A 21631-nucleotide genomic window follows, 5' to 3' on the forward strand; every position below is an offset into this window, starting at 1 on the left:
CAATAAGCAACAGCACAGATATGAATAAGCTTCCCTCGTCACTGAAAAAAAAAATGTAGGCTTAGACCATTAGAATAATAACTATAGACTTTCTTGCCAGTTATAAAAGTAGCATCCATTGCGCAAATAATTGCAACCCCTTGGCATTTAATTTATTTTTGTCTTATTTCTATGACTATCTTGAAAGAGATAAACAGTAATAATGGTCAACTCTATGCAAACATCCCAAAATAAGGGACCTCGTAATCAGAAAAGAATTGAAGGAGGATCAAGCATATAAGTGCTCTTCTTGTCACATCGTTTGCTTTACTGTGCCCCTAATCTATTCCCAACGGAGAATCGTCATAACCATCAGATCATATCATGATAGAACCGAACTTCTTCCTACAGATCTCACTGCCATACTCTAAATATTCTTTGCGAGAAACAAAAGTCCTTGATAATTCACTTTTGGAGCTTTGTGATATGAATCGATCACCACCTTCCCAAGCATACGTTACTGGACTATATAAATCAAACAAAGAGAGACAGCGAAAAGGTTGGATAAGCTACTTCATCATTCTGATAATGCACTTTAGGAGCATTAGAATTCTTACTCAATGGGCACCACTATTCGAATATCATATTCACTAGGGACCAATTGCCGCAGATCTTGTTCACTGTTCCGCAATAGAGAGCAGAGATTAGCGAGTATCAATAAATATACTCGTACAGATGGTTGATGTTACGTAGTTACTTACATTCTTTCCTTATAACCAGGAAAGTTAGCGTTACCACCCACGAGTATGATATTCGCATAGAATAGTCCATGCATAGAAGAGTCAGTAGCACTCACACTTTGAACAATTGCTTCCGGTATTCCTGCTTGATCTATTCCAATATCTGAAGGACGCATCAATATTTCGGGTATCATAAATCGCTCATTGTTCATCATCAGAATTTGCTGATCTTTGCTCTGCTGTCGTTGATTCTCATTCGACGAAGGATGCCGTATTTGTCCTGCTGTGGTGTGTATAAAATCAGGCAACACGTATTCTTGAATGACGGAATTTTGTCGAAAAGGCTTTTTGCATATTTCCAAATCCTTATATACATCCATTGATACAAAACAGCATTTTTCTTTTGCTTCGTTTATAATATGAGTTTCCTCCATCATATCATACGCTCTAAATGACACCGTTTCTTTTAATTGATTCGTAAGCAATTTTCCGCCGACATTAAGTCGTCGAATTCCTTGAGCAATAGCTTGTCCTTTGTAGAAAGGGATGATGTGCGTGAACGAATACCCTGAATCAACTATTAACGTACAGTCAGGCACTGATCCAAGTTTGTCACCAAATAGGCCACCTACTTCATTAAATAAGCAGAGTTCGGGAGCTATAGTACGATAGCAAGCTTGGAACTGATAGTCCTCGAAAATGATTTGGTCGTAATTGTCTTGTATTTTAGGCAAGTTGAAACAAGGCTCAGTTACAAGTAATCGACTTTCCTTAGGTTCTAACCGGATTACATGCTTGAAAACCCGATCCCAAACAGTACGCTCAATATCCCAATTAACCAAAAGGCCCTACAGCCAAAAACAATGTTGATGTATGAATCAGTTAAAGAATCGCAAGCTGAAGATAAGAGAGTATCCATTGAGTGATATGATTGTATTGCCGCGCAATAATATAAATAAAATAAAAGAAACTTTACTCTCTCAAAGGGAAGCCGATAGAAAAGAGAGGAAAAATCCTTACAATCGTCAAATTCGTCTGCAACATACAAACGCTTATCATTTTTGCCACGTATAATAGCGTTAGATACCAGCCTGTATAATGTATGAAATTTGCAGGTCAGTTTGAACTGATCGACGAAATCTTTTGTCTTGGTCAAACTACAAACCTTGGTAGTGTATCAAAAGACGAGATACCTATTTTCATCGTATGCGCCCCATTGTCTAATATAACGGTAGGTGGTGGTGCCATTGCACTAAGATTACAGAAATTTTATATGGACGACGATTGCCTATTGATACTCGGTGTGCATAAATGAAACTGAAGGTCAACAAAAGTGACCCTTCTGTGGTGGACAAAACTGAATTAAGACAAAATTATTTTGCCCTCCGCTTCATAGACATTTGACAACAAAGAAATAATGTACATGAGGCATAGACCTATTTGCTGAAATTGCAAAGTCGACCGCTTGTGCTAATAGCACTTTCACAAAATAGTACTAATTTCATAGGCTAGCAATATCGCTTTGTTCATCAGCAATAAGTGTAAAGGCTGCTATTTCAGAGTGTTTGCTGTTGCTTATTATTCGGAAGCCGCGAAGCGGCAATCATGCTCACAAGCCACTAGAAACGTTTATGCTAAAACAGCTACCGCTCATTCCTACATCTGGCGATTTATACTTTCTGCAAGTTATTTATTTAATTAAAGAAATATGCCAGCACCACTTATTTCACCTGCTGAAAAAAGCTATATACAACAAGGTGTCGAGCAAGATTGCCGTGCGGATGGCCGAGCACGACTAGATTACCGTCATTTTGTAGTTGAATCGGGCATTTTATCGCAAGCATCAGGAAGTGCGCGATGCCGTTTAGGTGACAGTGATATATTAGTAGGTGTTAAAGTAGAAATAGGCGAAGTAGATCCTTTACGACCAAAACAAGGGCGCATCGTCTGTAATGTTGAGTGGTAAAATCCCTTCCTCGTCGTTTCGAGATTATGTTCACTTTTGCAGTTGTAGATTTTTTATAGTACCTACAATAACATCTATATCGTTCAATTTCAACCTATAGTTCTCCTAGTGCCTCTCAACAGTTCGAGGGTCGCGGTGCAGATGAGTTGAACAACACACTTACTCGAACTTTAGATCGGCTTTTCAGTGGACCACAGAGCGGTCTCGACTTAGACAGTTTATGCATTATTCCCAACCAACAATGTTGGGTGCTTTATGTAGATGCCATGGTCATGGATGCAGCAGGCAATTTACTCGATTGTATTGTTCTGGCTACACGTGCCGCTTTATACAATACCCGTATTCCCAAAACAGAAATAGAAGATCTTGGAGATGGTGAATTTGCTTTTGATGTAATGGACGATATCGAAGATGCTGAACCTATTAAAGGCTGGGATAACATGCCCATTTCTGTATCACTTTATAAAATGGGCTTGAACCGATATATCTTGGATCCTACAACATTAGAAGAATTATGTTCAGACGCTGTATTGACAGTGGGCGTGAATAAGTTAGGACAAGTGTGTAGTATGAAGAAATCACTGAACGGAAGTATTGAGACCAGTTTATTAAACGAGATGATCACAACGGCAACAGAAGTAGCAAAACCAATTATACAGCAATTTGATACAAAGTTAATAGATGATGAAAGGATTGTACAAGAGAAAAAGAAACAAGGGACACCAGTGGAAACTATTGGTTTCTTTGCTTCAGTTATTTAAATGATCATTCCATTGAGAATTTCAATAAATTAAGGTGTATTTGAGCATTGTACATATATACACAATATAGGGTCTAAATAAATAAGCATAGTCTACTTTTTAAATGATTCAGTATTACAAAGAAGCCAGCTTTTGCCTAACGAGAAAGGTTTAAAGCCTAACTTTCGAAATAAAGCAGCACTCGGTTTGTTGTATGTTTCAACAAAAGCACCAAAGTAAAGCTGTGACAAAGGAACACCTGGTAAATGCTTTTCGAAAAACTGGATATATTTTTTACACAAATCGGCAAGTACCATTTCGGCCAATCCTTGCCGTCTGTACTCGGGCAATACATGGAGTGCACCTACACAAACTGTTTTATACAAGTAAACGTGAGCTGTATATACACTCATTGCTTCAGAACAATACAAGAAATTTACTGATCACTACACTTACACTCTTGATGCGTCATTGCCCACGCAACTAATTCGTTTGTAGATCGGGTTCGAATGGCTGACGAGGTGTGAAAACAATCCTTGACATAGGCTGGGTCAAAAGGTATTTTATTCCTTGATTGAACAAGGTAAACATCATTTTCTTCCAAATCCGTAAAAATGTACTTCTCTATCGGCAAACCAGGACCATATTCTAATTGAGGAAGAGAACATTGTCTTATAAATTTGTAGCATGGACCGTCATGTACAATATCAAAGAGCTGATAAAGTACAGGCACCCATAACAGATTTATATCATAAAAAGTGATTTCTAAAATGGAAAAGGTGAACCGTAAATAAAACTGAGGTTTTCGGTGAGTCATTGTCACATTTTTCATAATACAAACCTGTTGCTTTTGCATTGAAAAATTGTTTAAAAAAGGTAATCAATACTCGTTCCACAATTTCTTTACTCTTTTTATACAAAGCTTCATCTTTTGGTGAGTTGCAATATGCAGGTTGTTCTTTCTGGTGCGCAATTGCTTCAATATTCATAGTATAGGCTTCTGCAGCTGTCAATTTATCATTCACATGTTGATCCAAATAAACTTCTGTATTAACCAGAATTCGAATAGTGTCCTTATTTGATTCTATCACCCAGACAACAATATCTTCTGTTTCAAAAGGATCTGGATGAGATGACCAAATGTTTATTTCAGCATCTTCACGGTGAGAGGTTCCGTAATAGTCGTAACTGATAAGATATCCTAGTAGAGAGGTTGTAGTAGGCGTAGACCGTATGAGATATTGTTTGAACTGATTAATTTGTTCTTCAGAAGCCCACTTGTACAATGGCGTCTGCTGGTCCATTAGCAAAAATAACAAATGACAACAACAAAATTTTTTTCTAAATCTACTGCACTGCTGGTCTTCTTCGTTCCTCATTACTAGTATTTTCAGTTTTGATTTAGACGTTTTTTTATCAAATTGGATTTTTTCAATTACATAATTCAGACAATCCAAGTAATCGTTTCCCATTAACTTTATTCCTAAAATTCAGACACTTTCAGTAAACCTACCACCATGACTACCTTCGTCTGAACAATCTTGATTTCTCATCGTCTGCTTTAATATCCATGGGCAATGTGGACATCATTTTTCCGAATAATATTGTCTGCCATTCCATTTAACCCCACACAATGTTATTTCATTGAGCTGTCTTCTTTGGAGCTCTTGCAGGAAGCGGTCGCTTTAGATTAATTATCCACCACAGAGATTGTCTTTCTTCAAGATATATTGAGTTATGACTTGTCATCTCGTCTTCTATAATCTAATTTATCAAATGTTGTCTGTTTATACAGTGGTATTTTTTACCCATCATTCTTTTCTTTCTGCATGATAATATTACCTAATGCCGTCCAAAGAAGCCAAAAACTACTTGAAAGAAAAACTCCAAATGAAACGGCTCGAGTTGACAGAAGGTAAACTAACACTATCAGACTGCATCAAATAATTTCAATTCTGTTAAAGTCATTATTTACAGCAATATGCACCCACTGTGGACAGCAGGGTCACTTAGATTAGAGGTCGTACAGGTGTTTTCTCCATGACAGCAGTAACTTCTGTTCCATTTGTGGTATTCCCTAAACTCTAACTATAGGATTTACAGTAAAAGAATATCACAAGAGAAAGTAAACACAAAAGCTTAACGAAATCAAACGAAGAAGTAAGTGGCAGCCTGAAAGGCTTTGAAAACAGAAATTGATGCCACTATGTTATATTTGGATGATATGTATGGGAAATATGCTGTAAAAATGAGGGAACATACGACTGGAGTCACCAGTATATTGTATAAAGAGCTACTGAAGAAACAACGGACGTTTCCAACCGCTGTTGTTGATATTGATGAACATCGCACATCAAAAGTAAGTATGCTGGATTTACTATTACTAAATTTGATAAAAAACTTGATGATCTTCCTTATTAGATTTGTAACAATTGCAAGAGCGACAATATGGAAGGCGTAATAATTCAAGATGGCTCAAGACTCTACAGTACTAAAGAATGTAAACTTGCCAAGTACAGTGGCAACGCGATGTTAATGCCTCCAAAAACATTATCACCATTGCCAAGGACATCTGGACTGGCCAGAAAAGACCTGGCCCTTACAACAGAGATCGCCGTACCGAAGACGGTGCTGTCAGCTCTTCAGAACAGACTGCTTAGAGATATTTACGTGTTTAGATGAGTTCATCTTGTATGAATTACTATTGTTAATATTTTTACAGTTTTATTAATTGATGCTGGGAATTCCTACCATACTTACAAGGAAAATATACTGTGCTTAAAGCACAGCATATTTATTCTGTCTGGGATTGAGTAACCTGCACATTTGGCATTGAGCATTTTGACAGAAAAGATATAATCCCAAAAACTAAGTTTGGGTATCCAAGAATATTGTTAAATTATTTAAATGCATATAGTAAAAATGTCTCAATTTTTTAGCCATTTCGGGCAAATGTCAAGCGAAAAAACAGTTGGCTTTTCACTAACCCAACATAGAATTTTTCTTCAATCTTCCTCCAGTAAAACGTTTTACCAAAGGCATAGAGACGATCTTGTTCTTTGGCAGCCTATATCATTTTTGTATTCCTTCTTTTTCAATTTTATACTTTGCAAACGTAACTAAGGTTGGTTTGAAATGAGCGCGAGTCTAATTTACCAACAAGTATTCGTTTTGCTTGTTATCCTTCTGCCTAATTGTTTAGACTAGTATTGTATTGATAACTAGGGCCCTGGCAGTCGACGATCGAAAGCTTGAATGAATTTAAGTTGTTCTAGAACAATTTAAGTAAATAATAGTAAGATGAAGTATATTGCTAACGTCATTAGGGGCATATCAAATGTGAAACCTATAGAGAAAATAGACTTCATTACATCATACAGTAACAAATAAAAGCATACCCCTTAACACGGTCGATTATACAGTTAATCCCAGAAAATTACGCTTTCCGGGCCGAACGAAATGTCGCCCAAACAGAGATGAAATGTTATCCATTCAGAGATAGAATGTATACTGTACTGGGCTTCATCCTCTTTTAAGCATTGATACTTATTAAGTCCAACGGCTTTATATGACTTATATATTCTTCTAAGTGGGGGCATTTGGACCTGAAAGAGGATGAGTTTCTTTTTTTCATACAGTTATTCTATTTATAATTACAAAAGTCCTCTATCTGCACCCTACCACTACAGCGGCTAATGAAGGAGAAAGATGATAATGCACATGACTATACTCGATTATGTCCTTAGGAGGGTTGTTCATCAGGAATGGAAGGATTTACGTCAAGACCTCGGCTTATGCATATCCAATATTTGCATGCTGTGGTCAGTAATTCAGCACAGAACGATAGCGATGAGAACCAGAGTCTACAGGAGGACATACTTCATTTCCCAAGCATCAATCATAACAGTTAATGCTTGTGTAGGAATATATGTCTCAAAGACAAAGTTGGTTTGAGGGCGGTATAAATTGTATTAGAAATACTTTGCAACAAAAAACGTAGGATTCTTGTCAAAGATATAAATGCCATTTTATATGAGGATCTACATATCTGAGATCTGTGCTGGATTAGCGTACTTGACTTTTTATGATGCTGCACTTTTCAATTTGAAGCATAAATCGGATATACAGTCACCATTAATGGTCCATTTTGAGACAACTTCGGCTTCAGTATTAGTTGAGGCTTCACCTAATTCTGCATAATTTAGCGTGTATTCCCAAGTACAAAGTGATGTTGGATTGATAAATCAAATCGTATTTTGTCATGTCATGATTTACATGTGTCTAATACTAATATAAACTTATGTGTTTGGTGAGAAAACAACTACAATAATCGATATACAATCAGGTAGAGAATACATTCTACCACGGTTTACCTATATTGCATCTAATATAGATTAAGAATGACACAGTATATACACAAGAAAGAGGCCTGGAGTGTAAACAGTTACACATAACGAGGCATTTGAACATGAAAAAAGTTAGTGACCGGCATATACATACTTGAAAAATATATTCCCATCTGACATTAAGAAAATAATCTTCCTACTTCATCTGAAGAGTAATAAAGACACAAAGTTCATAGCCATCGTGTATAACAGTTATCAATTTACCACCATAAAGCAGATATCTCAATATCATACGTTTGATTCAGCAAGGCGGGGAGTTGATATTGCTTTCGTTATTGCCTGGCCGACGAGGGGCGATATGTACTTGTTCCAACTCGTCTATGGTACAGTCCAAGAATTTTCAGGCTAAGTCTGCATTAATCAGAGCTCAGATGAAAGACAATCCTCAGGCCATCCAATGCAGTTCTTACTCCAACAGTCGTTCTTCTGCTTGTAAAAAATACTTAATGCTCTTTTATTGACGATTGTGCCAATACTCAAATCCTTGAAAGCTACAGCACCGGCCTCCGCCAGATAATGTACTCAGTATATTCTTCCAAGGCATCTTGTTGCTGTTATTAGCTAACTGCGACGGATCATAGTTCTCCCTGTTAACAGCATCGAAGAGTTGTTGAGCAAAGCCGTCTATTTACCACCCTACTCTCCCTTTTTAACCCAACTAAGTTGCTTTCTTCTAAAGTTAAAGTGGTATAATAAGAAGCTGCTTGGCTCCTATTGACAATCTTAGTTTTAGAGTTACCAATTAGCAAAACAAGTTACTGAAGATTGACAAGGTTAGATTTACCCATTCTCCTTCCTTTTTGAGAGATGTTGGTTCTTGAGCCAATGCTCTAATGTATGCAAACAATTCTACGCAGAACTTTAACTGCGACGCATAAAAACAGAAAAAAGAAATGATAAAGTTGCCTATGGATGCCACCTAACTTATCAGTTGTACGACTTTCCATGCTACAGCATTATTCTCATCCTTTGTATTACATAAAAAGGATCAAGCATTGTACTTCGTTCTCATAGTAAAGTTCTCATAAACAGAAAGGGCTTTCTTTGCCTTTTACTTCATTCCTTGAGAAAGAAAACATACAAGAAAATTCATAATGACTGCTGAATCATCATCGTACACTTCTGTAAAAGATAAAGTAGTAGTTATCACAGGCGGCAGTCAAGGCATTGGTAAGGCAATTGCTGATGCTCTGATTGATAATGGTGCCAAGGTTGTCATAGGAGATATACTGGAACAGAAAGGACAAGAGGCAGTAGCTGCATACAATAAAAAGTAAGGAATAAGCTATTGCAAACAATAATTGTATAGCTACATTTTTCTGACAGTATAAAAAAATTTGATATCGTAACAGAGCTGGCAGCAAAGTAGCAGTATTTATTCGTACTGATGTCACAAAGTACGAAGATAATCTTGCACTGTTTAAATTGGCAGATACAGAGTTTGGAAAAGTCGATGTGAGTATTTGCTTCAACTATATGAATAACGAAGTAGTTTTTCAATTTGAAGCAGTAATTAATGTGTTGTTTTGAATTCTTAAGCACGCGTTGCTAGGTGCAGGAATTGCTACAAATGCCAACTCTAACTTTACCGCCTTGGATGGTAATTGGAAATAACTTAAAACGACCATGTCGAATTTGACTAAACAAAACTATTATTATTACGGTTACAACTGTAGATCACCTTGAAACAAATATTTTTGATGTCAATGTTACAGGCCTTATCAAAGGAACCAAGGTTGCTCTCTTATATATGGCAAAAAGGGGAGGTGGATCCATTGTTCACATAGCTTCAGTTGCAGGGTTCTACTCATCTCCGTAAGTCATACGTTGCAATTGGAAAGGAAAAAGCGTAATCATTAGTACAGCATAAGTATTTTGACAGTACTTGTAACTATTCATAGAGGACTGTCCAGTTATAGTGCCTCCAAGCATGCAGTTGTAGGCTACACCCGATCATTCCAATTGATGCCGCATATTTGTAATGTTCGTGTGAATGCTCTTTGTCCATATTGGGTTGGTAAGTAAAGCTTCGTAGGATTTCGACCACTTGAAATGACAATACTTACAATGTTTTATTCGTTGCTGACTGTTTTAGAAACTGACCTTATCCGAAGTGTATCCAATGCCACTGCAGAAGACGACCTACTCTACGCTGACATTGTGAAAAATTCACCTCGTACTCCCATGAGTACTGTGATTGATGCTTTTTTCACTCTAATCACAGATGAGTCACGAAACAGTAAGTAACATACATTCTCACATTAACAACTGAACGGTCAAGCGTTGTATATTTGCTTATTTCTACAAATATTGTATAGCCCAAACATTGATGGCTCTGCCTGATGGTCTTGAGATAATGACCCCTCCCGTACCGTTAGGTATAATAAAAATATGCATTGACACCCATTGTTCTATTTGAAAGGCAGGACTGACAAAATTCATAATTTTTGGTACTATAGCATCATTTGGTGGAGAAGCTACCAAAGCAGCTCATGCAAGATATGTAGAGCGTGCTATTGTTGTCGGCAAACAGAGAGTTGCCGAACAAATTGAGAAGTATGGCATTTAAATCAATAGGATGAAATTTATTCTATCAGAGATTTTCCGTGCACACGCACTGATATTTGAACTATAAATAAGCAAAATTAAAGTAAAGGAGCTTTAGAGAATGAGAAATAGTTGTTCAAATAAGCAACTGTTGAGCACTGTAAACTGTAATTATCATATTGAAGTGAGCAGCTTTAAACTTATAGTAATCTTCTGTCTGTTGAAGTAGCATGAGTACCTGACTAAACTGCGGATAACCATTATATTATACGGCTCCGGAAACGAGACTACTTTATAAACAGCAATCATGAACAAGTGGTAAAGTTGTCAAAATCAACGCCTGTCACTTACTAGTTAATACTTACCGCAATGTAAATTATTCATTTTTCATGCGCGTCCGGTTCATACATCCTTAGGTGCCTTTTGAATCTCAGAGTATCATTCTCGGTCTTCATTTCGTTATGCAATAGATAATGCTTGTAAACTCTTCGTTCTTGTCGTCTTCGTAATTAAGTTCACCTGCAAATCCACACCATGGAAGAAAAATACGAACATAATCAGCATTCTGAATTTTCCTCTGAAGCTGTTATGACTGAAGCATCACCCATTGCAGCTGGGAGAGTGAATACTATCGATGAAATCGTTGCTTTGATCGTTTCAGGACAGTCGGCCCCGTTCTATGTGCCTACGTTAGATAAGCTCAACAGAGAACAGCTTACGGCTTACACTTCTGACGGTCTCGATCCTTTGACGATTTTGAATCCAGTAACTCATTCGGCAGCTTATCTATATTTCATGTAATTCCAAGAATTATGTCGAGTGTTTGAAATGAATGTCCTATTCAAACAACTGACGGGATATTTATCTATATGCAACGTACAAATATAGTACAGCAAGATGCTTAGAAGCAACAGAAACAAATAGCATGCAGTTATATCAGTTACTTGACCACTTTATCAGACAATTTGACCCGGAACAAGTTAGAATAGCAGCAGCTTGCTGTAAAGCTCTCGTTCCATGACAAGTGAAGGAAAGGCGTTTCACTTTCAAAAACAAAGATTAAGCTCATATATATTCTTTAGTTACACTCATAGGAAGCACATTATTACATTTATCAGAAGTATTAAGAGAGGTAAGGTGCACAGCCAAAGATGATAATCATTGTGGATTCGAGGCTATAAGGCATCCAACCACTTCTTGAATAGCCTTTATTACCACTTTTAAGCTTCAGGATAGCCATTGAAAGGTTTGCTGAAGGAGAAAATGTGCTCACCTCCCTTCATGCGCCTTTTCTAAGGGTAAGTACCAATTTTTAAAAGTGAATCAATAGAGATTTTTTGGTTAAAGCATTCATCATCGTAGGCCTGTATAAGAGCTAAGGCATATCGATATCCACTTTATCTACTTGATCATGACATTGAAATTATTCAACCAAATGTAACGTAACAATGTTCCCTATATTTTATAAGTAACTATATCTAACGTAGAGATTCTTCTCCATAATTCGCGTCACAGAATTACGATGTTAATATTCGAAACTTTCTGGAGTACTACTACTACGGAGCTATCCTTTACATCGGCAACAAAAAGTACGACCGAGCCTTAGAGTTCCTTACTATTGTGATATCTGCACCTACTCAGCAGAATGTAGTTAGCGCCATTCAAATTGCTGCGTACAAAAAATTCGTTCTTGCCAGTTTGATTACAGATGCACGCATTCGTACCTTACCTAAATATACAGCACCAGGCGTAGAAAAAGCGTGTAGATTTCATTCCACTGCGTATATCAATTTGTCGAAAGCTTTTGAAGATACTAATATACACCAATTTAATGATACACTTCAAAAATCGTCTAATGTGTTCAGAGGGGTAAGCTCGTCTAACATATTTTGTTATAAAAAGATAGATCAAGCAGATAACTTTTGTAAAGTACTTATGTTTTGCGTACATTTATAGGATAACCATATGGGCTTAGTTAAGCAATGCTATCAATCACTTCGACGCAAAAAGATCAAAGAATTGACAAAAGTGTATATTACAGTGGGTTTGGAAGAAATGGCACGTAAAATCGAAGATGTGTCACCGGAAGAATTAGAACATATTCTAATCGAAATGATCAACCAGAACCATATTCAAGCTTCTATTTCAGTCACAGATCAACACATAAAAATGGTACACTTTAATATTGTTCAGAATGAGGAACAGCAAAAAAATATAGAAGATCGCATACTCGAAATTTCTACATTGAACGATCGTGTTGCTTATATGAATAAATTGGAAGGATTAAATAGAATTTTCCAAGGAAAGGTAATTGTGCAATCAAGACAAAGCAAAATACATCGATGCTAACTGATATCAATATGCCGACTATGACGCATGACCAATAGTATATGACTTTAAGCGCTAATAGTGGGCAGCTGGGCACTACCACATTTGACGAGGAAATTGATGCCATTTCAGAAGACGAGAAATAGTTTATATGGATGCCAATATTGTACAATACATTTCCGCTGGAATAAATGGCCTGATAAAATAGACTACGAAGGATATTGTTTATGAGATATATATCCTATGTATACCGCGAAAAAGCGTAGGGCAATACTTCCCAAAAATATGCAATAATATGCTTATGTGTGTCTATCCAAAAAAAAAAAGGAAAAAATCTCTACATTACTCTAACAATAACAAATTAAGTTCTCAAGCTATACGCCACCAGCGCTACTACTGCTACTCGAAGCTGCTTGACTTATTGAAGGCTTACTGAGTTCATCTACAGCCAATTGACCTGATTTAACACCTATTTAAGGACAAAAAGATACTTCAGTTTCTTCTCTTACAATGACTTTGTTCTGCATTAAAATTGTTTACTTTGACTCAAAGGCGCTACATGTACAGGCTTTTTGAGAGTAGCTTTCTTCTTTCTCTGCGGTCGAATGACAGTAACTGGAACAGGAGATTTGTGCACTAGAAAAGTCGATATAGACCCCATCAACATTCTATTTTGCATAAATAGGAGTTCATCAGCATGATTCTATCGTAGGACAAACATTAGATAGTATCCGTTGTGTACCCTTTGACAACACCTCGGCCTCTGCTGCCACACACGACCATAGTTAAGCTGATACTGTTAATCTACGGTTTCAATTATCAAAACAAACATGACAATTTAGAACCATATGCCCAATAAATTATGCTTCTTATATTACTTACAACATTTAATAAAACATCTTTCACTCTACCGCAAATAGCATGTGTAACCAGTTCAATATCGAACAATAGCATTTGCCCTAATGTCTTCTTAGCTTCTTCAGTCACTATTTCCGAAGCCTTCGTTAACTGTTGCAATAGAAAAATTCCAAAAGCAAGCTCTATAAGTCAGTAAAAGCATCTCTAGCAAAATTCGCTGATAGCCTCCATTCAATAAATGTACCTCTTTTGACAATGATAAACCTGCTTCCTTCACAACTTCAGGATTGTCTTCCCGGTTCACCACAGTGACAACGTGTAGTCTATCACCGTCCCTCATTATTGTACCCATCGTCCACTCTATTGCATGAAAACTTTCGTCGCTAAAATCACATGCTACCATATAAGATCGTCTGCGACGCATAGGTCTCAAATCTTCTTCTAATGTTCCAGTAGGGCCTGCTCCATAATGGTTGTGTATAATGATGCGGTCGGGTTTCTTTATAACGTTCGGTTTGTCAGCAAAGACAAGTAATTGACGACGTTTAGTGGGGCTTTGACTACGTAAGGATTTTCGCCGGGTCGTTTTAGTATTTTGATCTCCTTTGGATAACGAATTTGTTGTATTGACTGAAATATGTCGGTTTAGTTCAGTGATACGATGTAGCTCATCGTCCATATCATCGTCTTCTTCATCATCGTCCCCATCACCGTGCTTCTTATCTTCTTGTTGTATTGGGTCCACATTATTCTTATCATCTGTTGGACTATGAATAGGCGATGTAATATCTAATGCACCCGTTACGATGGTTGTGGTTGTAACAGTAGTAGCTGGTGCATGCTGCGGTAGGCTCATACCAGCTGGTTTAGGTGAGAGAGATGGTTTTAAATGTTGTTGTTGTAATGCTTTCGTTACAATATCGGGTTGCCCGTCTCCATCTTCCTTAGTCCTTTCAATTTCTCTCGCTTTCATATCCTCTTTTTCTATCGTTTTTTCTTCCGGCTGGATATGTACTTGTTGCTCATCCAAACAACTGTTGTCTAATTTATTAGGATCTTTTTTGTCAACAATAATAGCATGTGGTACTTGTTTATCATCAGGGTTGACTGCATTCATATCTTTGATTTCTTCTATTAATTCAAGATTGTCAAGCACAGGGTCTTCAGTCGTTAAAGGATGGTTCGATGAAATGCTCTCCGTATCTCCACCTTCATTAGTAGATACAGTGATTATAGGGATATCCTCATGTTTCATATTTTTATTTTTTTTTATTTTTTTTATGTGAAAACAAGTATGAAAACAAGAATCGATGAAAGGAAAGACAGAAAAAGAGAGTGATATTCTTTTCTTTTTTTTCCCTCCAGACCAGACATTCCCTTTTTTGGAAAGAGAAAAAAAAGGGCTTCCGTTTAAGGCCCGTACATCACGCGGTCCTTTAATGCGAATAAAAATCTGTTGCTGTATCCTTAAAGACTTAAAGGAGCAAAACGGATATACTGTATCATTGTGATTATCCAAAAGCACAGTTTGATTACTACTGTATGCTATCGAAAGATCATAGCTTTGACAGAATTAACTATTTCCAAGATTACTCTCAGCATGATAACTTACGATAACATCTTCTATTAGAAGCTGATAGCTCTTCCATTCACATTATATTCAAAACCTTTTCCAATCGATTTTTCTCATATTTTTATCACGAAAAAATGGGGCTCCATAATAAAAAACAAGCTCTGTAAAAAATACATCGATCCGAACAATTTATTAATAACAAATTATAATGGAAGAAAAGTAGTTGCAAGAGAAAAAATGCGTGATTCGCCGTGATTTGTTAGTGTGATACTCTTCCTCATCAACGTGCTAATGATTTTCTTAGAGTTTGACCATTTAAGCATCCTTAACCTTCTTAGTACCACGGAGAAGACCGGTACGACGGGCAGCAATCAAACCGACCTTTTGACCAGCAGGAGAGTCACGGGCCATAGTAGAGGCCTTACCAATGTGTTGATGGTTACCACCACCGTGAGGATGGTCAACGGGGTTCATGGCAACACCACGAGTCTTGGGCCAGCTGTTACGCTTGACTCTGTATTTATGGTAGGCACGACCAGCCTTCAACATAGGCTTATCAATACGTCCACCACCAGCAACGACACCAACGACGGCACGGGCGGTAGAGGGAACGACCTTCTTGGAACCGGAAGGAAGACGGATACGAGTCTTACCATCATCACCGTGACCGATGATAGTGGCGTAGTTACCGGAAGTACGGGCAATGGAACCACGGTCACCAGCCTTTTCTTCAACGTTACAGATAACGGTACCTTCGGGCATGGAAGCCAAAGGCATAACATTACCAATGTTCAAAGAAGCCTTCTTACCGGCATAGATGAATTGGCCAGTGTACATACCTTCGGTGGCAATGAAGGTTTCAGTACGAAGCTTGTACCTAATTTTAGATAGTGAATGATATATAACAAATTAATAAACTATTCAAAAATTATAGATGATATCCAATCATATGTACTCTACTCAATTTTCTTAGAACACTAAATACTTACTTATAGGGGTCGCGGAAGACAACCTTGGCGAGAGGAGCACCTCTTCCAGGATCGTGAACGATTTCTCTAACAATACCACGAATGTAACCATGACGTTCAGCAAAGTCATTGACTCTGAGTTTAGCAGCACCCTTACGACCAACAGTGTGAGACTTGAAGATGCTACCAGCACCTTTTCTCTGAGCACGAATGACACGACCCATTTAAGATAATTTTTTCTATAAAAACGACCAAATAAATTAGCAGTTTGAACAGTGCGATAACGAAGTATTTCTTCAATTGATAAGAAAAATATTGCAAAGGTGACTCGACAGAGAGAGATAGAATAAGTGGATGATTTGTATTGACAACTGTCAAAAATTTGATGTAGTGTAAGTGAGGTTTGATTACGAAGCAAGATTGCCGACAGTTCGAACATCCAAACTTATTGATAAGCAAACATGAAGTTGTATAAATTGATGGGCAATAGCTGATGTTAATTGTTCTTTGTGTTGCTAAAAAAGTGGGGCAATAGTAAAACTAAATGCACAACCAAAAAGCGAAGCGTTACAAATAGAGTCTGAAAAAGCTGGTAAAATCTCGATGCACTGGAATGCAGAACGAATCGTGTCACTCAATACAGCTGCATATTGTCTCATCCATCCATTTATTATGATATGGTATTCGTTCTGGTTTAATCCATCTGCAATCCATCCTTTGTCTTCGTCATATTCAACCTCTCTTTGTGAATCTAATTGCAATATTTTCCATATCTACTATCATTGACATACCCTACTTTGGGAGGGGAGAAGAGAGGGTTTGAATGTGTGTTGCATTTCGTCCTATTTCAGCCCACAGTTCGAAGACCCAGTGGCTGACATAGATGCGAACAGTGAGAGCAGCAATTTATTTTCAAAGTCCGTCCATAATGTTTGCTCACCGGGTGAGAGCAACAGTTCAATAAGGTAGTTTTGCCTTGCAGCTCAACTGACACCGATCAGAAAGGGAACTTTTTATAAACTATCGTACAGTACAACTGGTACGTTTTATTCCTGCTGCAAGCAGACCCACTTTATACAGTATGTTTTGACCTTGGCTTACTATGAATAGCTATATCTCAGTAGTAAATCACTGGTATAGCTGAACTCTCAACTTTTATGCTTTACTTCTGTCCGGTAGCGGCATTTAAAATCTCAGGAAGAAGGGCAAATTTGCGGCGGTTTAAGGACACCACTTGCAAATCTGTGGAAAGAGAGCAAACAAGGAAAATAGCTGGACGATAGATGCTCTGGGTGTCATCCTCCTCTTTTATCTGTAGTATTCACAATGGTAAGGGACAAGACCAAGCTTCATCCATCCATCCATCCAGCAAGTAGATATTCTGCTACACATTCAATTCGAAATACTAAGAAAGAAATTTAAGGCAAATCAAAAGAGAAAATTACAAGGCAACAATACTGTCACCTCGGCATTGTGGATTTCTTCATTAGCTTATTAAATAGAAACATGAATGTGGATGTGGAATTTGCTGTGATGGATTTGCGTTCATGAACCTGGTTTTTAACCGCCACGACCTTTTAATGTTATGTAGGTCAACATTCCCAAGACCAGAAATACCTTCTGTAAGGGTTCTAAGTGTAGAAAGCACACTCCCCACAAGGTCACTCAATACAAGGCTGGTAAGGCTTCTCTCTTTGCCCAAGGTAAGAGACGTTACGACCGTAAGCAATCCGGTTATGGTGGTCAAACCAAGCCCGTTTTCCACAAGAAGGCTAAGACTACCAAGAAGATTGTCCTTCGTCTCGAATGTACCGGTAAGTTATAGATCCCACACATTTCGAAATCACGTCACTGGGTTGATACTTAAATTGAACATGTTCCTTTCTCTGCTTCGTGATAGCTTGTAAGTACAAGATGCAACTCGCCATCAAGAGATGCAAGCACTTCGAATTGGGTGGTGATAAGAAGACCAAGGGTGCCGCTCTTGTTTTCTAAATCTCTCCATCAACAACAAACCAACAGCATATTCAACCCATCTTTTATTGTTACTGTAGCACTCAATTTCGTCACCATATTTTGACTACGGTTATTGTAACTTAAGGTCTATATTATGTTGTATATGGCTTGTCAAATAAAAGAAACATTAAAAAATAGTTGTAAAAAATGGATTCAAGCTGCAATATGAATTCCTGCTTGTGTATAACATGAAGTTGATCCGTCATTTATTACGTTTTCAATTGTCAATTGTACGTTCAAACATCGAAGGGTCCGTTATGAGTATCTCAAGTATGAAGGAATCGCTAAAAAGAAAAATGATATGGTATGCAGGAAGAAAGAGCAAACAGTTGCGCATTGTGTGGATTTGCGCTAGCTTACATTTATTTGACTTCCAACAGTATAATATACTCCTTTTTGAGTTTTTCTTTTTTCTTTGATTCGTAAAAGTAAAATGCTATTTATTGTAAAGCGAGGCTTCTCTTCGCTGTCAACAAAGAAGGTAGCTGAACTAAAATCCATAGCTGTCCAATGTGGAGTCAAAACTACTGGGAAAAAAATTGATCTTGTCGACAGACTTGTGTCTCACTTTGGAGGGTTTACAACAGCAAGCACAACTTCGCAAGTACTTTCTTTTGATTTAGGTTATCGCAACCTTGCTTATTGTGTTTTGGACAAAGATTCCAATATAAAGGACTGGGCACGTGTAGATCTCGACTTGGACTCGTTTCATCCCTCAGTAGTTGCCCCTGTTGTACGTCAGTTTGTAACAGATCGCGTTCAGTGTCATTTAGGCCAAGTTGACAGGGTGCTTATAGAGCAACAGCGTGCTAGAAGCGGAGGTGGTCATGCAGTATTAGAGGCGACGTTGAGGGTCAATTGTGTAGAAGCTGTACTGTGGACCGGCTTATATGAAGCAGTGGATCGTCTTCCCAAAAAAAGATATATTGAAATGACTCCTTTGTTACGACAGAGTATTGATAATGTGTGGATGGAAGATTTGGAGACTGTCATTAAACAGAATTCAGAACGGTTCAAAGGTGTAAAAAAAGGCTATTATTTGAAAAAACAAGCTAGCACAATGTTGGTGCAGCATTGGCTTCAAACCAATTCAGTATTTCACTGCGATGACAATTTTAAAGCTATGTTCCTGAAAGAGAAAAAAAGGGATGATTTGAGCGACTGCTTAATGCAAGCGCTAGCATGGTTCAAATGGGAAAAGTACACTAAAAATTTTATTGATAAATATATAGAGGATAACAATAATATTAAAACCGGTAATTGTGAGAAACAAAAATAAAAAAGGTCTTTCATGGCAATTGCACCGTGGCATGTTTAGGTATAACACTCGTTTAGTTCACCGAGACGCCTCTGCCGTAATTATCCACAAAGCTAGCATGTAAAGTAACGGCGTTGAAAGAGCCTATTGTTGCTCTCGCTAACTCTTCCATAGTAGCCGCATCTAGAATAAGAATAAAGCACGACTCGTTGCCATTATCTAACGTTGTGTTCACAATAGAAACAATTACACCATCATCTTCAGCGGTTCCTTCAGGATTTGGTATGAACACAGGTTCAGCACATGAACAACCAGGTTCGTCCCATATTTTTGCAGTCGCATCCTGGTCTGTATTAGGGCCCATATAAGGATTATTCAGATCCAATTTGATTAAACCATTTACCACCGAGCCAGAAGCATACGAAGGAGCATGACGTGATTCGCAGACACCCCAACAATAGCGGTAAGGCTTCAAATTAAACCGAGAATTGAAACGGGGCATTTCTAAATCATAACCTATGACTGTGTACGAAGCAACACGGCGCTTGTTGTACTTTGTCCATTTTGAAAAGTCAAACATATTCTTCCACGATGGTGTCCATTTTTTAGCGCTGGATTCAGTAATAGGTACTTGACCAAGACGATATCGACGGAATTGAGAAGGAGCAATTTGATGTTCTTTTTTATGATGTGTGTTTTTGTCAAAGACATAACGGGCTGGTTGTACTTGATCCAGATCGAGCTTTCCTGTGGGTGTTTTACCAAGCTCAAAGCTGGCATCAACGATATCAGTATTCTCATACATACAATAGTCCATGTATATAACGCGCTCACGACGGCCTCCAGGAAGTTCTACGTCTTCGTCCCAAGCATTTGCAGTGTGGAAAGCAAAGCAAGGATCAGCTTCGTATGTAGCAACATGTTGCCCGGTATGACGGTCAATTACGTGAAAGAGTGTGTGACGAGTCTCATCCCAGTAGAAGGTCTGGTATGCACAAGAATAGTAAATAGCAGAAAGACCGCCAAAAGAATAATAGTAAGGAAAGTTGGGGATGATAATGTAATTCTTCGTCATGCTAAAGGAATGAATATAAGAGGGCTTGAGTGCTTCCATGGTTTTCCAGGCACCAAGGTGGCGCCAGATAGGCTGATGTAGTGTGGGTTCAGGTGCAGGCATCTGTTCTTTCTCACCCGGGGGGGAAGGTAAATAAGGCCCAAGGGTAAATGTCTGAAAAGTAGGGAAAGGCCCTAATTTTACCATAAAATTAACGTATTCGTCTGTTTCCTCATCGTATTGATGGTGGGATGCGCACAATTGACCTTGTAACTTCTTACTGACATGTCCATAAGTAAACATTTTGATAGGTTCTACAAATTTAAGGATGGTATCAGTTATATCTTCCTGAAGCAAAATTATAAATATGTTTATGCCCTTGAACTTACTTAAAGATTCAGGATCAACAACTTGCAATGTATTAGCATCTCTCTTTACTACTAGAGCTTCGCCTCTCTTTATACCAGTTTCTTTTTCTAAACTTTCGCCAAGAGGAAAATTAGGCGTGATTGTTACATTAACCATATCAAATTCTGGATCGTCTTCTTGAAGGGCAGCGTTTGTGTCAAACTTTGAAATATGATGGTACACTGTTTGCATGCGTCCAAAAATAGTTTTACAAGGATCAGGGCCGAAAGTAAGCAAGGTTGGATCCCTTTGTCGTATTCTCCTTTCAACACCATGAGAAGTATGCCGAGAATTGTACTTGACAGTTTGTGATTCACCTTGAATTTCAAATCGATGAAGCATAGCCAAGCCATCAAAGGGATGACCAATATGGAAGGTGTCTCCATTATCCATAAGTAAATTGTATCGACCAGAACCTGTCGACGAATTGAAAATTGGAGCACTTAAATATTGTACAGCATTGAACTAAAGTATATGATTATTATAATTACCTGATCTATACATGACACCATTCACCCAAGCGGGAATGTAACCCTGTACAGTCAGTTCAATGGGTGTTGTAATAGAAGGAACGTTTTTGAACCCTACAGGTGATGGTGCAGGTTCATTCTTTTCGCAGTTAGGGTTATGTTCAGCGAGTGTGATCATGCTTATTAAGAATAATGAATGTAGCTGCTGCTAATTTTATTGAGGGAATGTAAAGGGTAAAGGAAAGTATTGTAGGAATGGGGAGATTGTTAAGAAAGAAGAAGATGAAGTTGGAAAGAATGAGTAATTTTGTCTTGGGATT

General features: G+C 37.9%; 10 protein-coding genes across 10 annotated transcripts; 5 read left to right on the plus strand and 5 right to left on the minus strand.

Moving 5' to 3' along the window:
- Positions 1 to 356: 356 nt before the first annotated feature.
- Positions 357 to 1967, minus strand: BDF20DRAFT_903943 (actin-like protein ARP6; the record flags this gene model as incomplete). Its single annotated transcript, XM_053082961.1, has 5 exons — positions 357 to 504; positions 597 to 659; positions 741 to 1567; positions 1696 to 1810; positions 1885 to 1967. The coding sequence occupies 5 exons, from the start codon at positions 1965 to 1967 to the stop codon at positions 357 to 359; spliced, it is 1236 nt and encodes a 411-aa protein (XP_052940355.1).
- A 460-nt stretch (positions 1968 to 2427) lies between these two features.
- Positions 2428 to 3446, plus strand: BDF20DRAFT_812454 (ribosomal protein S5 domain 2-type protein; the record flags this gene model as incomplete). Its single annotated transcript, XM_053076788.1, has 2 exons — positions 2428 to 2681; positions 2786 to 3446. The coding sequence occupies 2 exons, from the start codon at positions 2428 to 2430 to the stop codon at positions 3444 to 3446; spliced, it is 915 nt and encodes a 304-aa protein (XP_052940356.1).
- A 441-nt stretch (positions 3447 to 3887) lies between these two features.
- On the minus strand, positions 3888 to 5303 carry BDF20DRAFT_22794 (uncharacterized protein). The gene is made up of 3 exons (XM_053074961.1): positions 5268 to 5303; positions 4267 to 5189; positions 3888 to 4221 (listed from the first exon to the last, which is right to left on the minus strand). Exons 2-3 carry the CDS (start codon positions 4895 to 4897, stop codon positions 4175 to 4177), a joined length of 678 nt encoding a protein of 225 aa, XP_052940357.1. The 5' UTR covers positions 4898 to 5189; positions 5268 to 5303; the 3' UTR covers positions 3888 to 4174.
- A 3622-nt stretch (positions 5304 to 8925) lies between these two features.
- On the plus strand, positions 8926 to 10400 carry BDF20DRAFT_831179 (uncharacterized protein; the record flags this gene model as incomplete). The annotated part of the gene is made up of 8 exons (XM_053078426.1): positions 8926 to 9104; positions 9184 to 9286; positions 9371 to 9431; positions 9508 to 9646; positions 9733 to 9848; positions 9927 to 10070; positions 10150 to 10209; positions 10291 to 10400. 8 exons carry the CDS (start codon positions 8926 to 8928, stop codon positions 10398 to 10400), a joined length of 912 nt encoding a protein of 303 aa, XP_052940358.1.
- A 348-nt stretch (positions 10401 to 10748) lies between these two features.
- On the plus strand, positions 10749 to 13041 carry BDF20DRAFT_842680 (uncharacterized protein). Its single transcript, XM_053079519.1, has 7 exons — positions 10749 to 11175; positions 11267 to 11379; positions 11461 to 11510; positions 11584 to 11676; positions 11741 to 11815; positions 11894 to 12247; positions 12335 to 13041. The coding sequence occupies exons 1-7, from the start codon at positions 10913 to 10915 to the stop codon at positions 12725 to 12727; spliced, it is 1341 nt and encodes a 446-aa protein (XP_052940359.1). The 5' UTR covers positions 10749 to 10912; the 3' UTR covers positions 12728 to 13041.
- Positions 13020 to 14881, minus strand: BDF20DRAFT_842694 (uncharacterized protein). The gene is made up of 5 exons (XM_053079520.1): positions 13809 to 14881; positions 13589 to 13714; positions 13449 to 13510; positions 13247 to 13374; positions 13020 to 13175 (listed from the first exon to the last, which is right to left on the minus strand). Exons 1-5 carry the CDS (start codon positions 14817 to 14819, stop codon positions 13081 to 13083), a joined length of 1422 nt encoding a protein of 473 aa, XP_052940360.1. The 5' UTR covers positions 14820 to 14881; the 3' UTR covers positions 13020 to 13080.
- Positions 14882 to 15452: 571 nt separating this feature from the next.
- On the minus strand, positions 15453 to 16329 carry BDF20DRAFT_810876 (60S ribosomal protein L2; the record flags this gene model as incomplete). Its single annotated transcript, XM_053076630.1, has 2 exons — positions 15453 to 16014; positions 16127 to 16329. The coding sequence occupies 2 exons, from the start codon at positions 16327 to 16329 to the stop codon at positions 15453 to 15455; spliced, it is 765 nt and encodes a 254-aa protein (XP_052940361.1).
- Positions 16330 to 17412: 1083 nt separating this feature from the next.
- Positions 17413 to 18320, plus strand: BDF20DRAFT_842697 (60S ribosomal protein L44). The gene is made up of 3 exons (XM_053079521.1): positions 17413 to 17434; positions 17697 to 17919; positions 18006 to 18320. The coding sequence occupies exons 1-3, from the start codon at positions 17432 to 17434 to the stop codon at positions 18098 to 18100; spliced, it is 321 nt and encodes a 106-aa protein (XP_052940362.1). The 5' UTR covers positions 17413 to 17431; the 3' UTR covers positions 18101 to 18320.
- Positions 18321 to 18554: 234 nt separating this feature from the next.
- Positions 18555 to 19400, plus strand: BDF20DRAFT_908916 (ribonuclease H-like domain-containing protein; the record flags this gene model as incomplete). The annotated part of the gene is made up of 1 exon (XM_053083529.1): positions 18555 to 19400. One exon carries the CDS (start codon positions 18555 to 18557, stop codon positions 19398 to 19400), a length of 846 nt encoding a protein of 281 aa, XP_052940363.1.
- A 52-nt stretch (positions 19401 to 19452) lies between these two features.
- Positions 19453 to 21489, minus strand: BDF20DRAFT_903948 (putative carotene oxygenase; the record flags this gene model as incomplete). The annotated part of the gene is made up of 3 exons (XM_053082962.1): positions 19453 to 20747; positions 20823 to 21257; positions 21333 to 21489. The coding sequence occupies 3 exons, from the start codon at positions 21487 to 21489 to the stop codon at positions 19453 to 19455; spliced, it is 1887 nt and encodes a 628-aa protein (XP_052940364.1).
- Positions 21490 to 21631: the final 142 nt, after the last annotated feature.

The sequence above is a fragment of the Mycotypha africana genome (genome assembly GCF_025528875.1).
Source record: "Mycotypha africana strain NRRL 2978 chromosome Unknown BDF20scaffold_1, whole genome shotgun sequence".
NCBI lineage: Eukaryota > Fungi > Mucoromycota > Mucoromycetes > Mucorales > Mycotyphaceae > Mycotypha > Mycotypha africana.

Coding starts and splice junctions, on each gene's coding strand:
- BDF20DRAFT_22794 (XM_053074961.1), bottom strand. CDS start 4,897: ATGGGAAACGATTACTTGGATTGTCTGAATTATGTAATTGAAAAAATC. Junction 4,222..4,266: donor TTTCAATGCAAAAGCAACAG/GTTTGTATTATG, acceptor CGAAAACCTCAG/TTTTATTTACGGTTCACCTT.
- BDF20DRAFT_842680 (XM_053079519.1), top strand. CDS start 10,913: ATGGAAGAAAAATACGAACATAATCAGCATTCTGAATTTTCCTCTGAA. Junction 11,511..11,583: donor TATCAGAAGTATTAAGAGAG/GTAAGGTGCACA, acceptor CTTCTTGAATAG/CCTTTATTACCACTTTTAAG. Junction 11,816..11,893: donor TTGAAATTATTCAACCAAAT/GTAACGTAACAA, acceptor TTCGCGTCACAG/AATTACGATGTTAATATTCG.
- BDF20DRAFT_842694 (XM_053079520.1), bottom strand. CDS start 14,819: ATGAAACATGAGGATATCCCTATAATCACTGTATCTACTAATGAAGGT. Junction 13,511..13,588: donor AAGATGTTTTATTAAATGTT/GTAAGTAATATA, acceptor TTGAAACCGTAG/ATTAACAGTATCAGCTTAAC. Junction 13,176..13,246: donor TGTAGCGCCTTTGAGTCAAA/GTAAACAATTTT, acceptor GTCCTTAAATAG/GTGTTAAATCAGGTCAATTG.
- BDF20DRAFT_842697 (XM_053079521.1), top strand. Junction 17,920..18,005: donor CCTTCGTCTCGAATGTACCG/GTAAGTTATAGA, acceptor GCTTCGTGATAG/CTTGTAAGTACAAGATGCAA.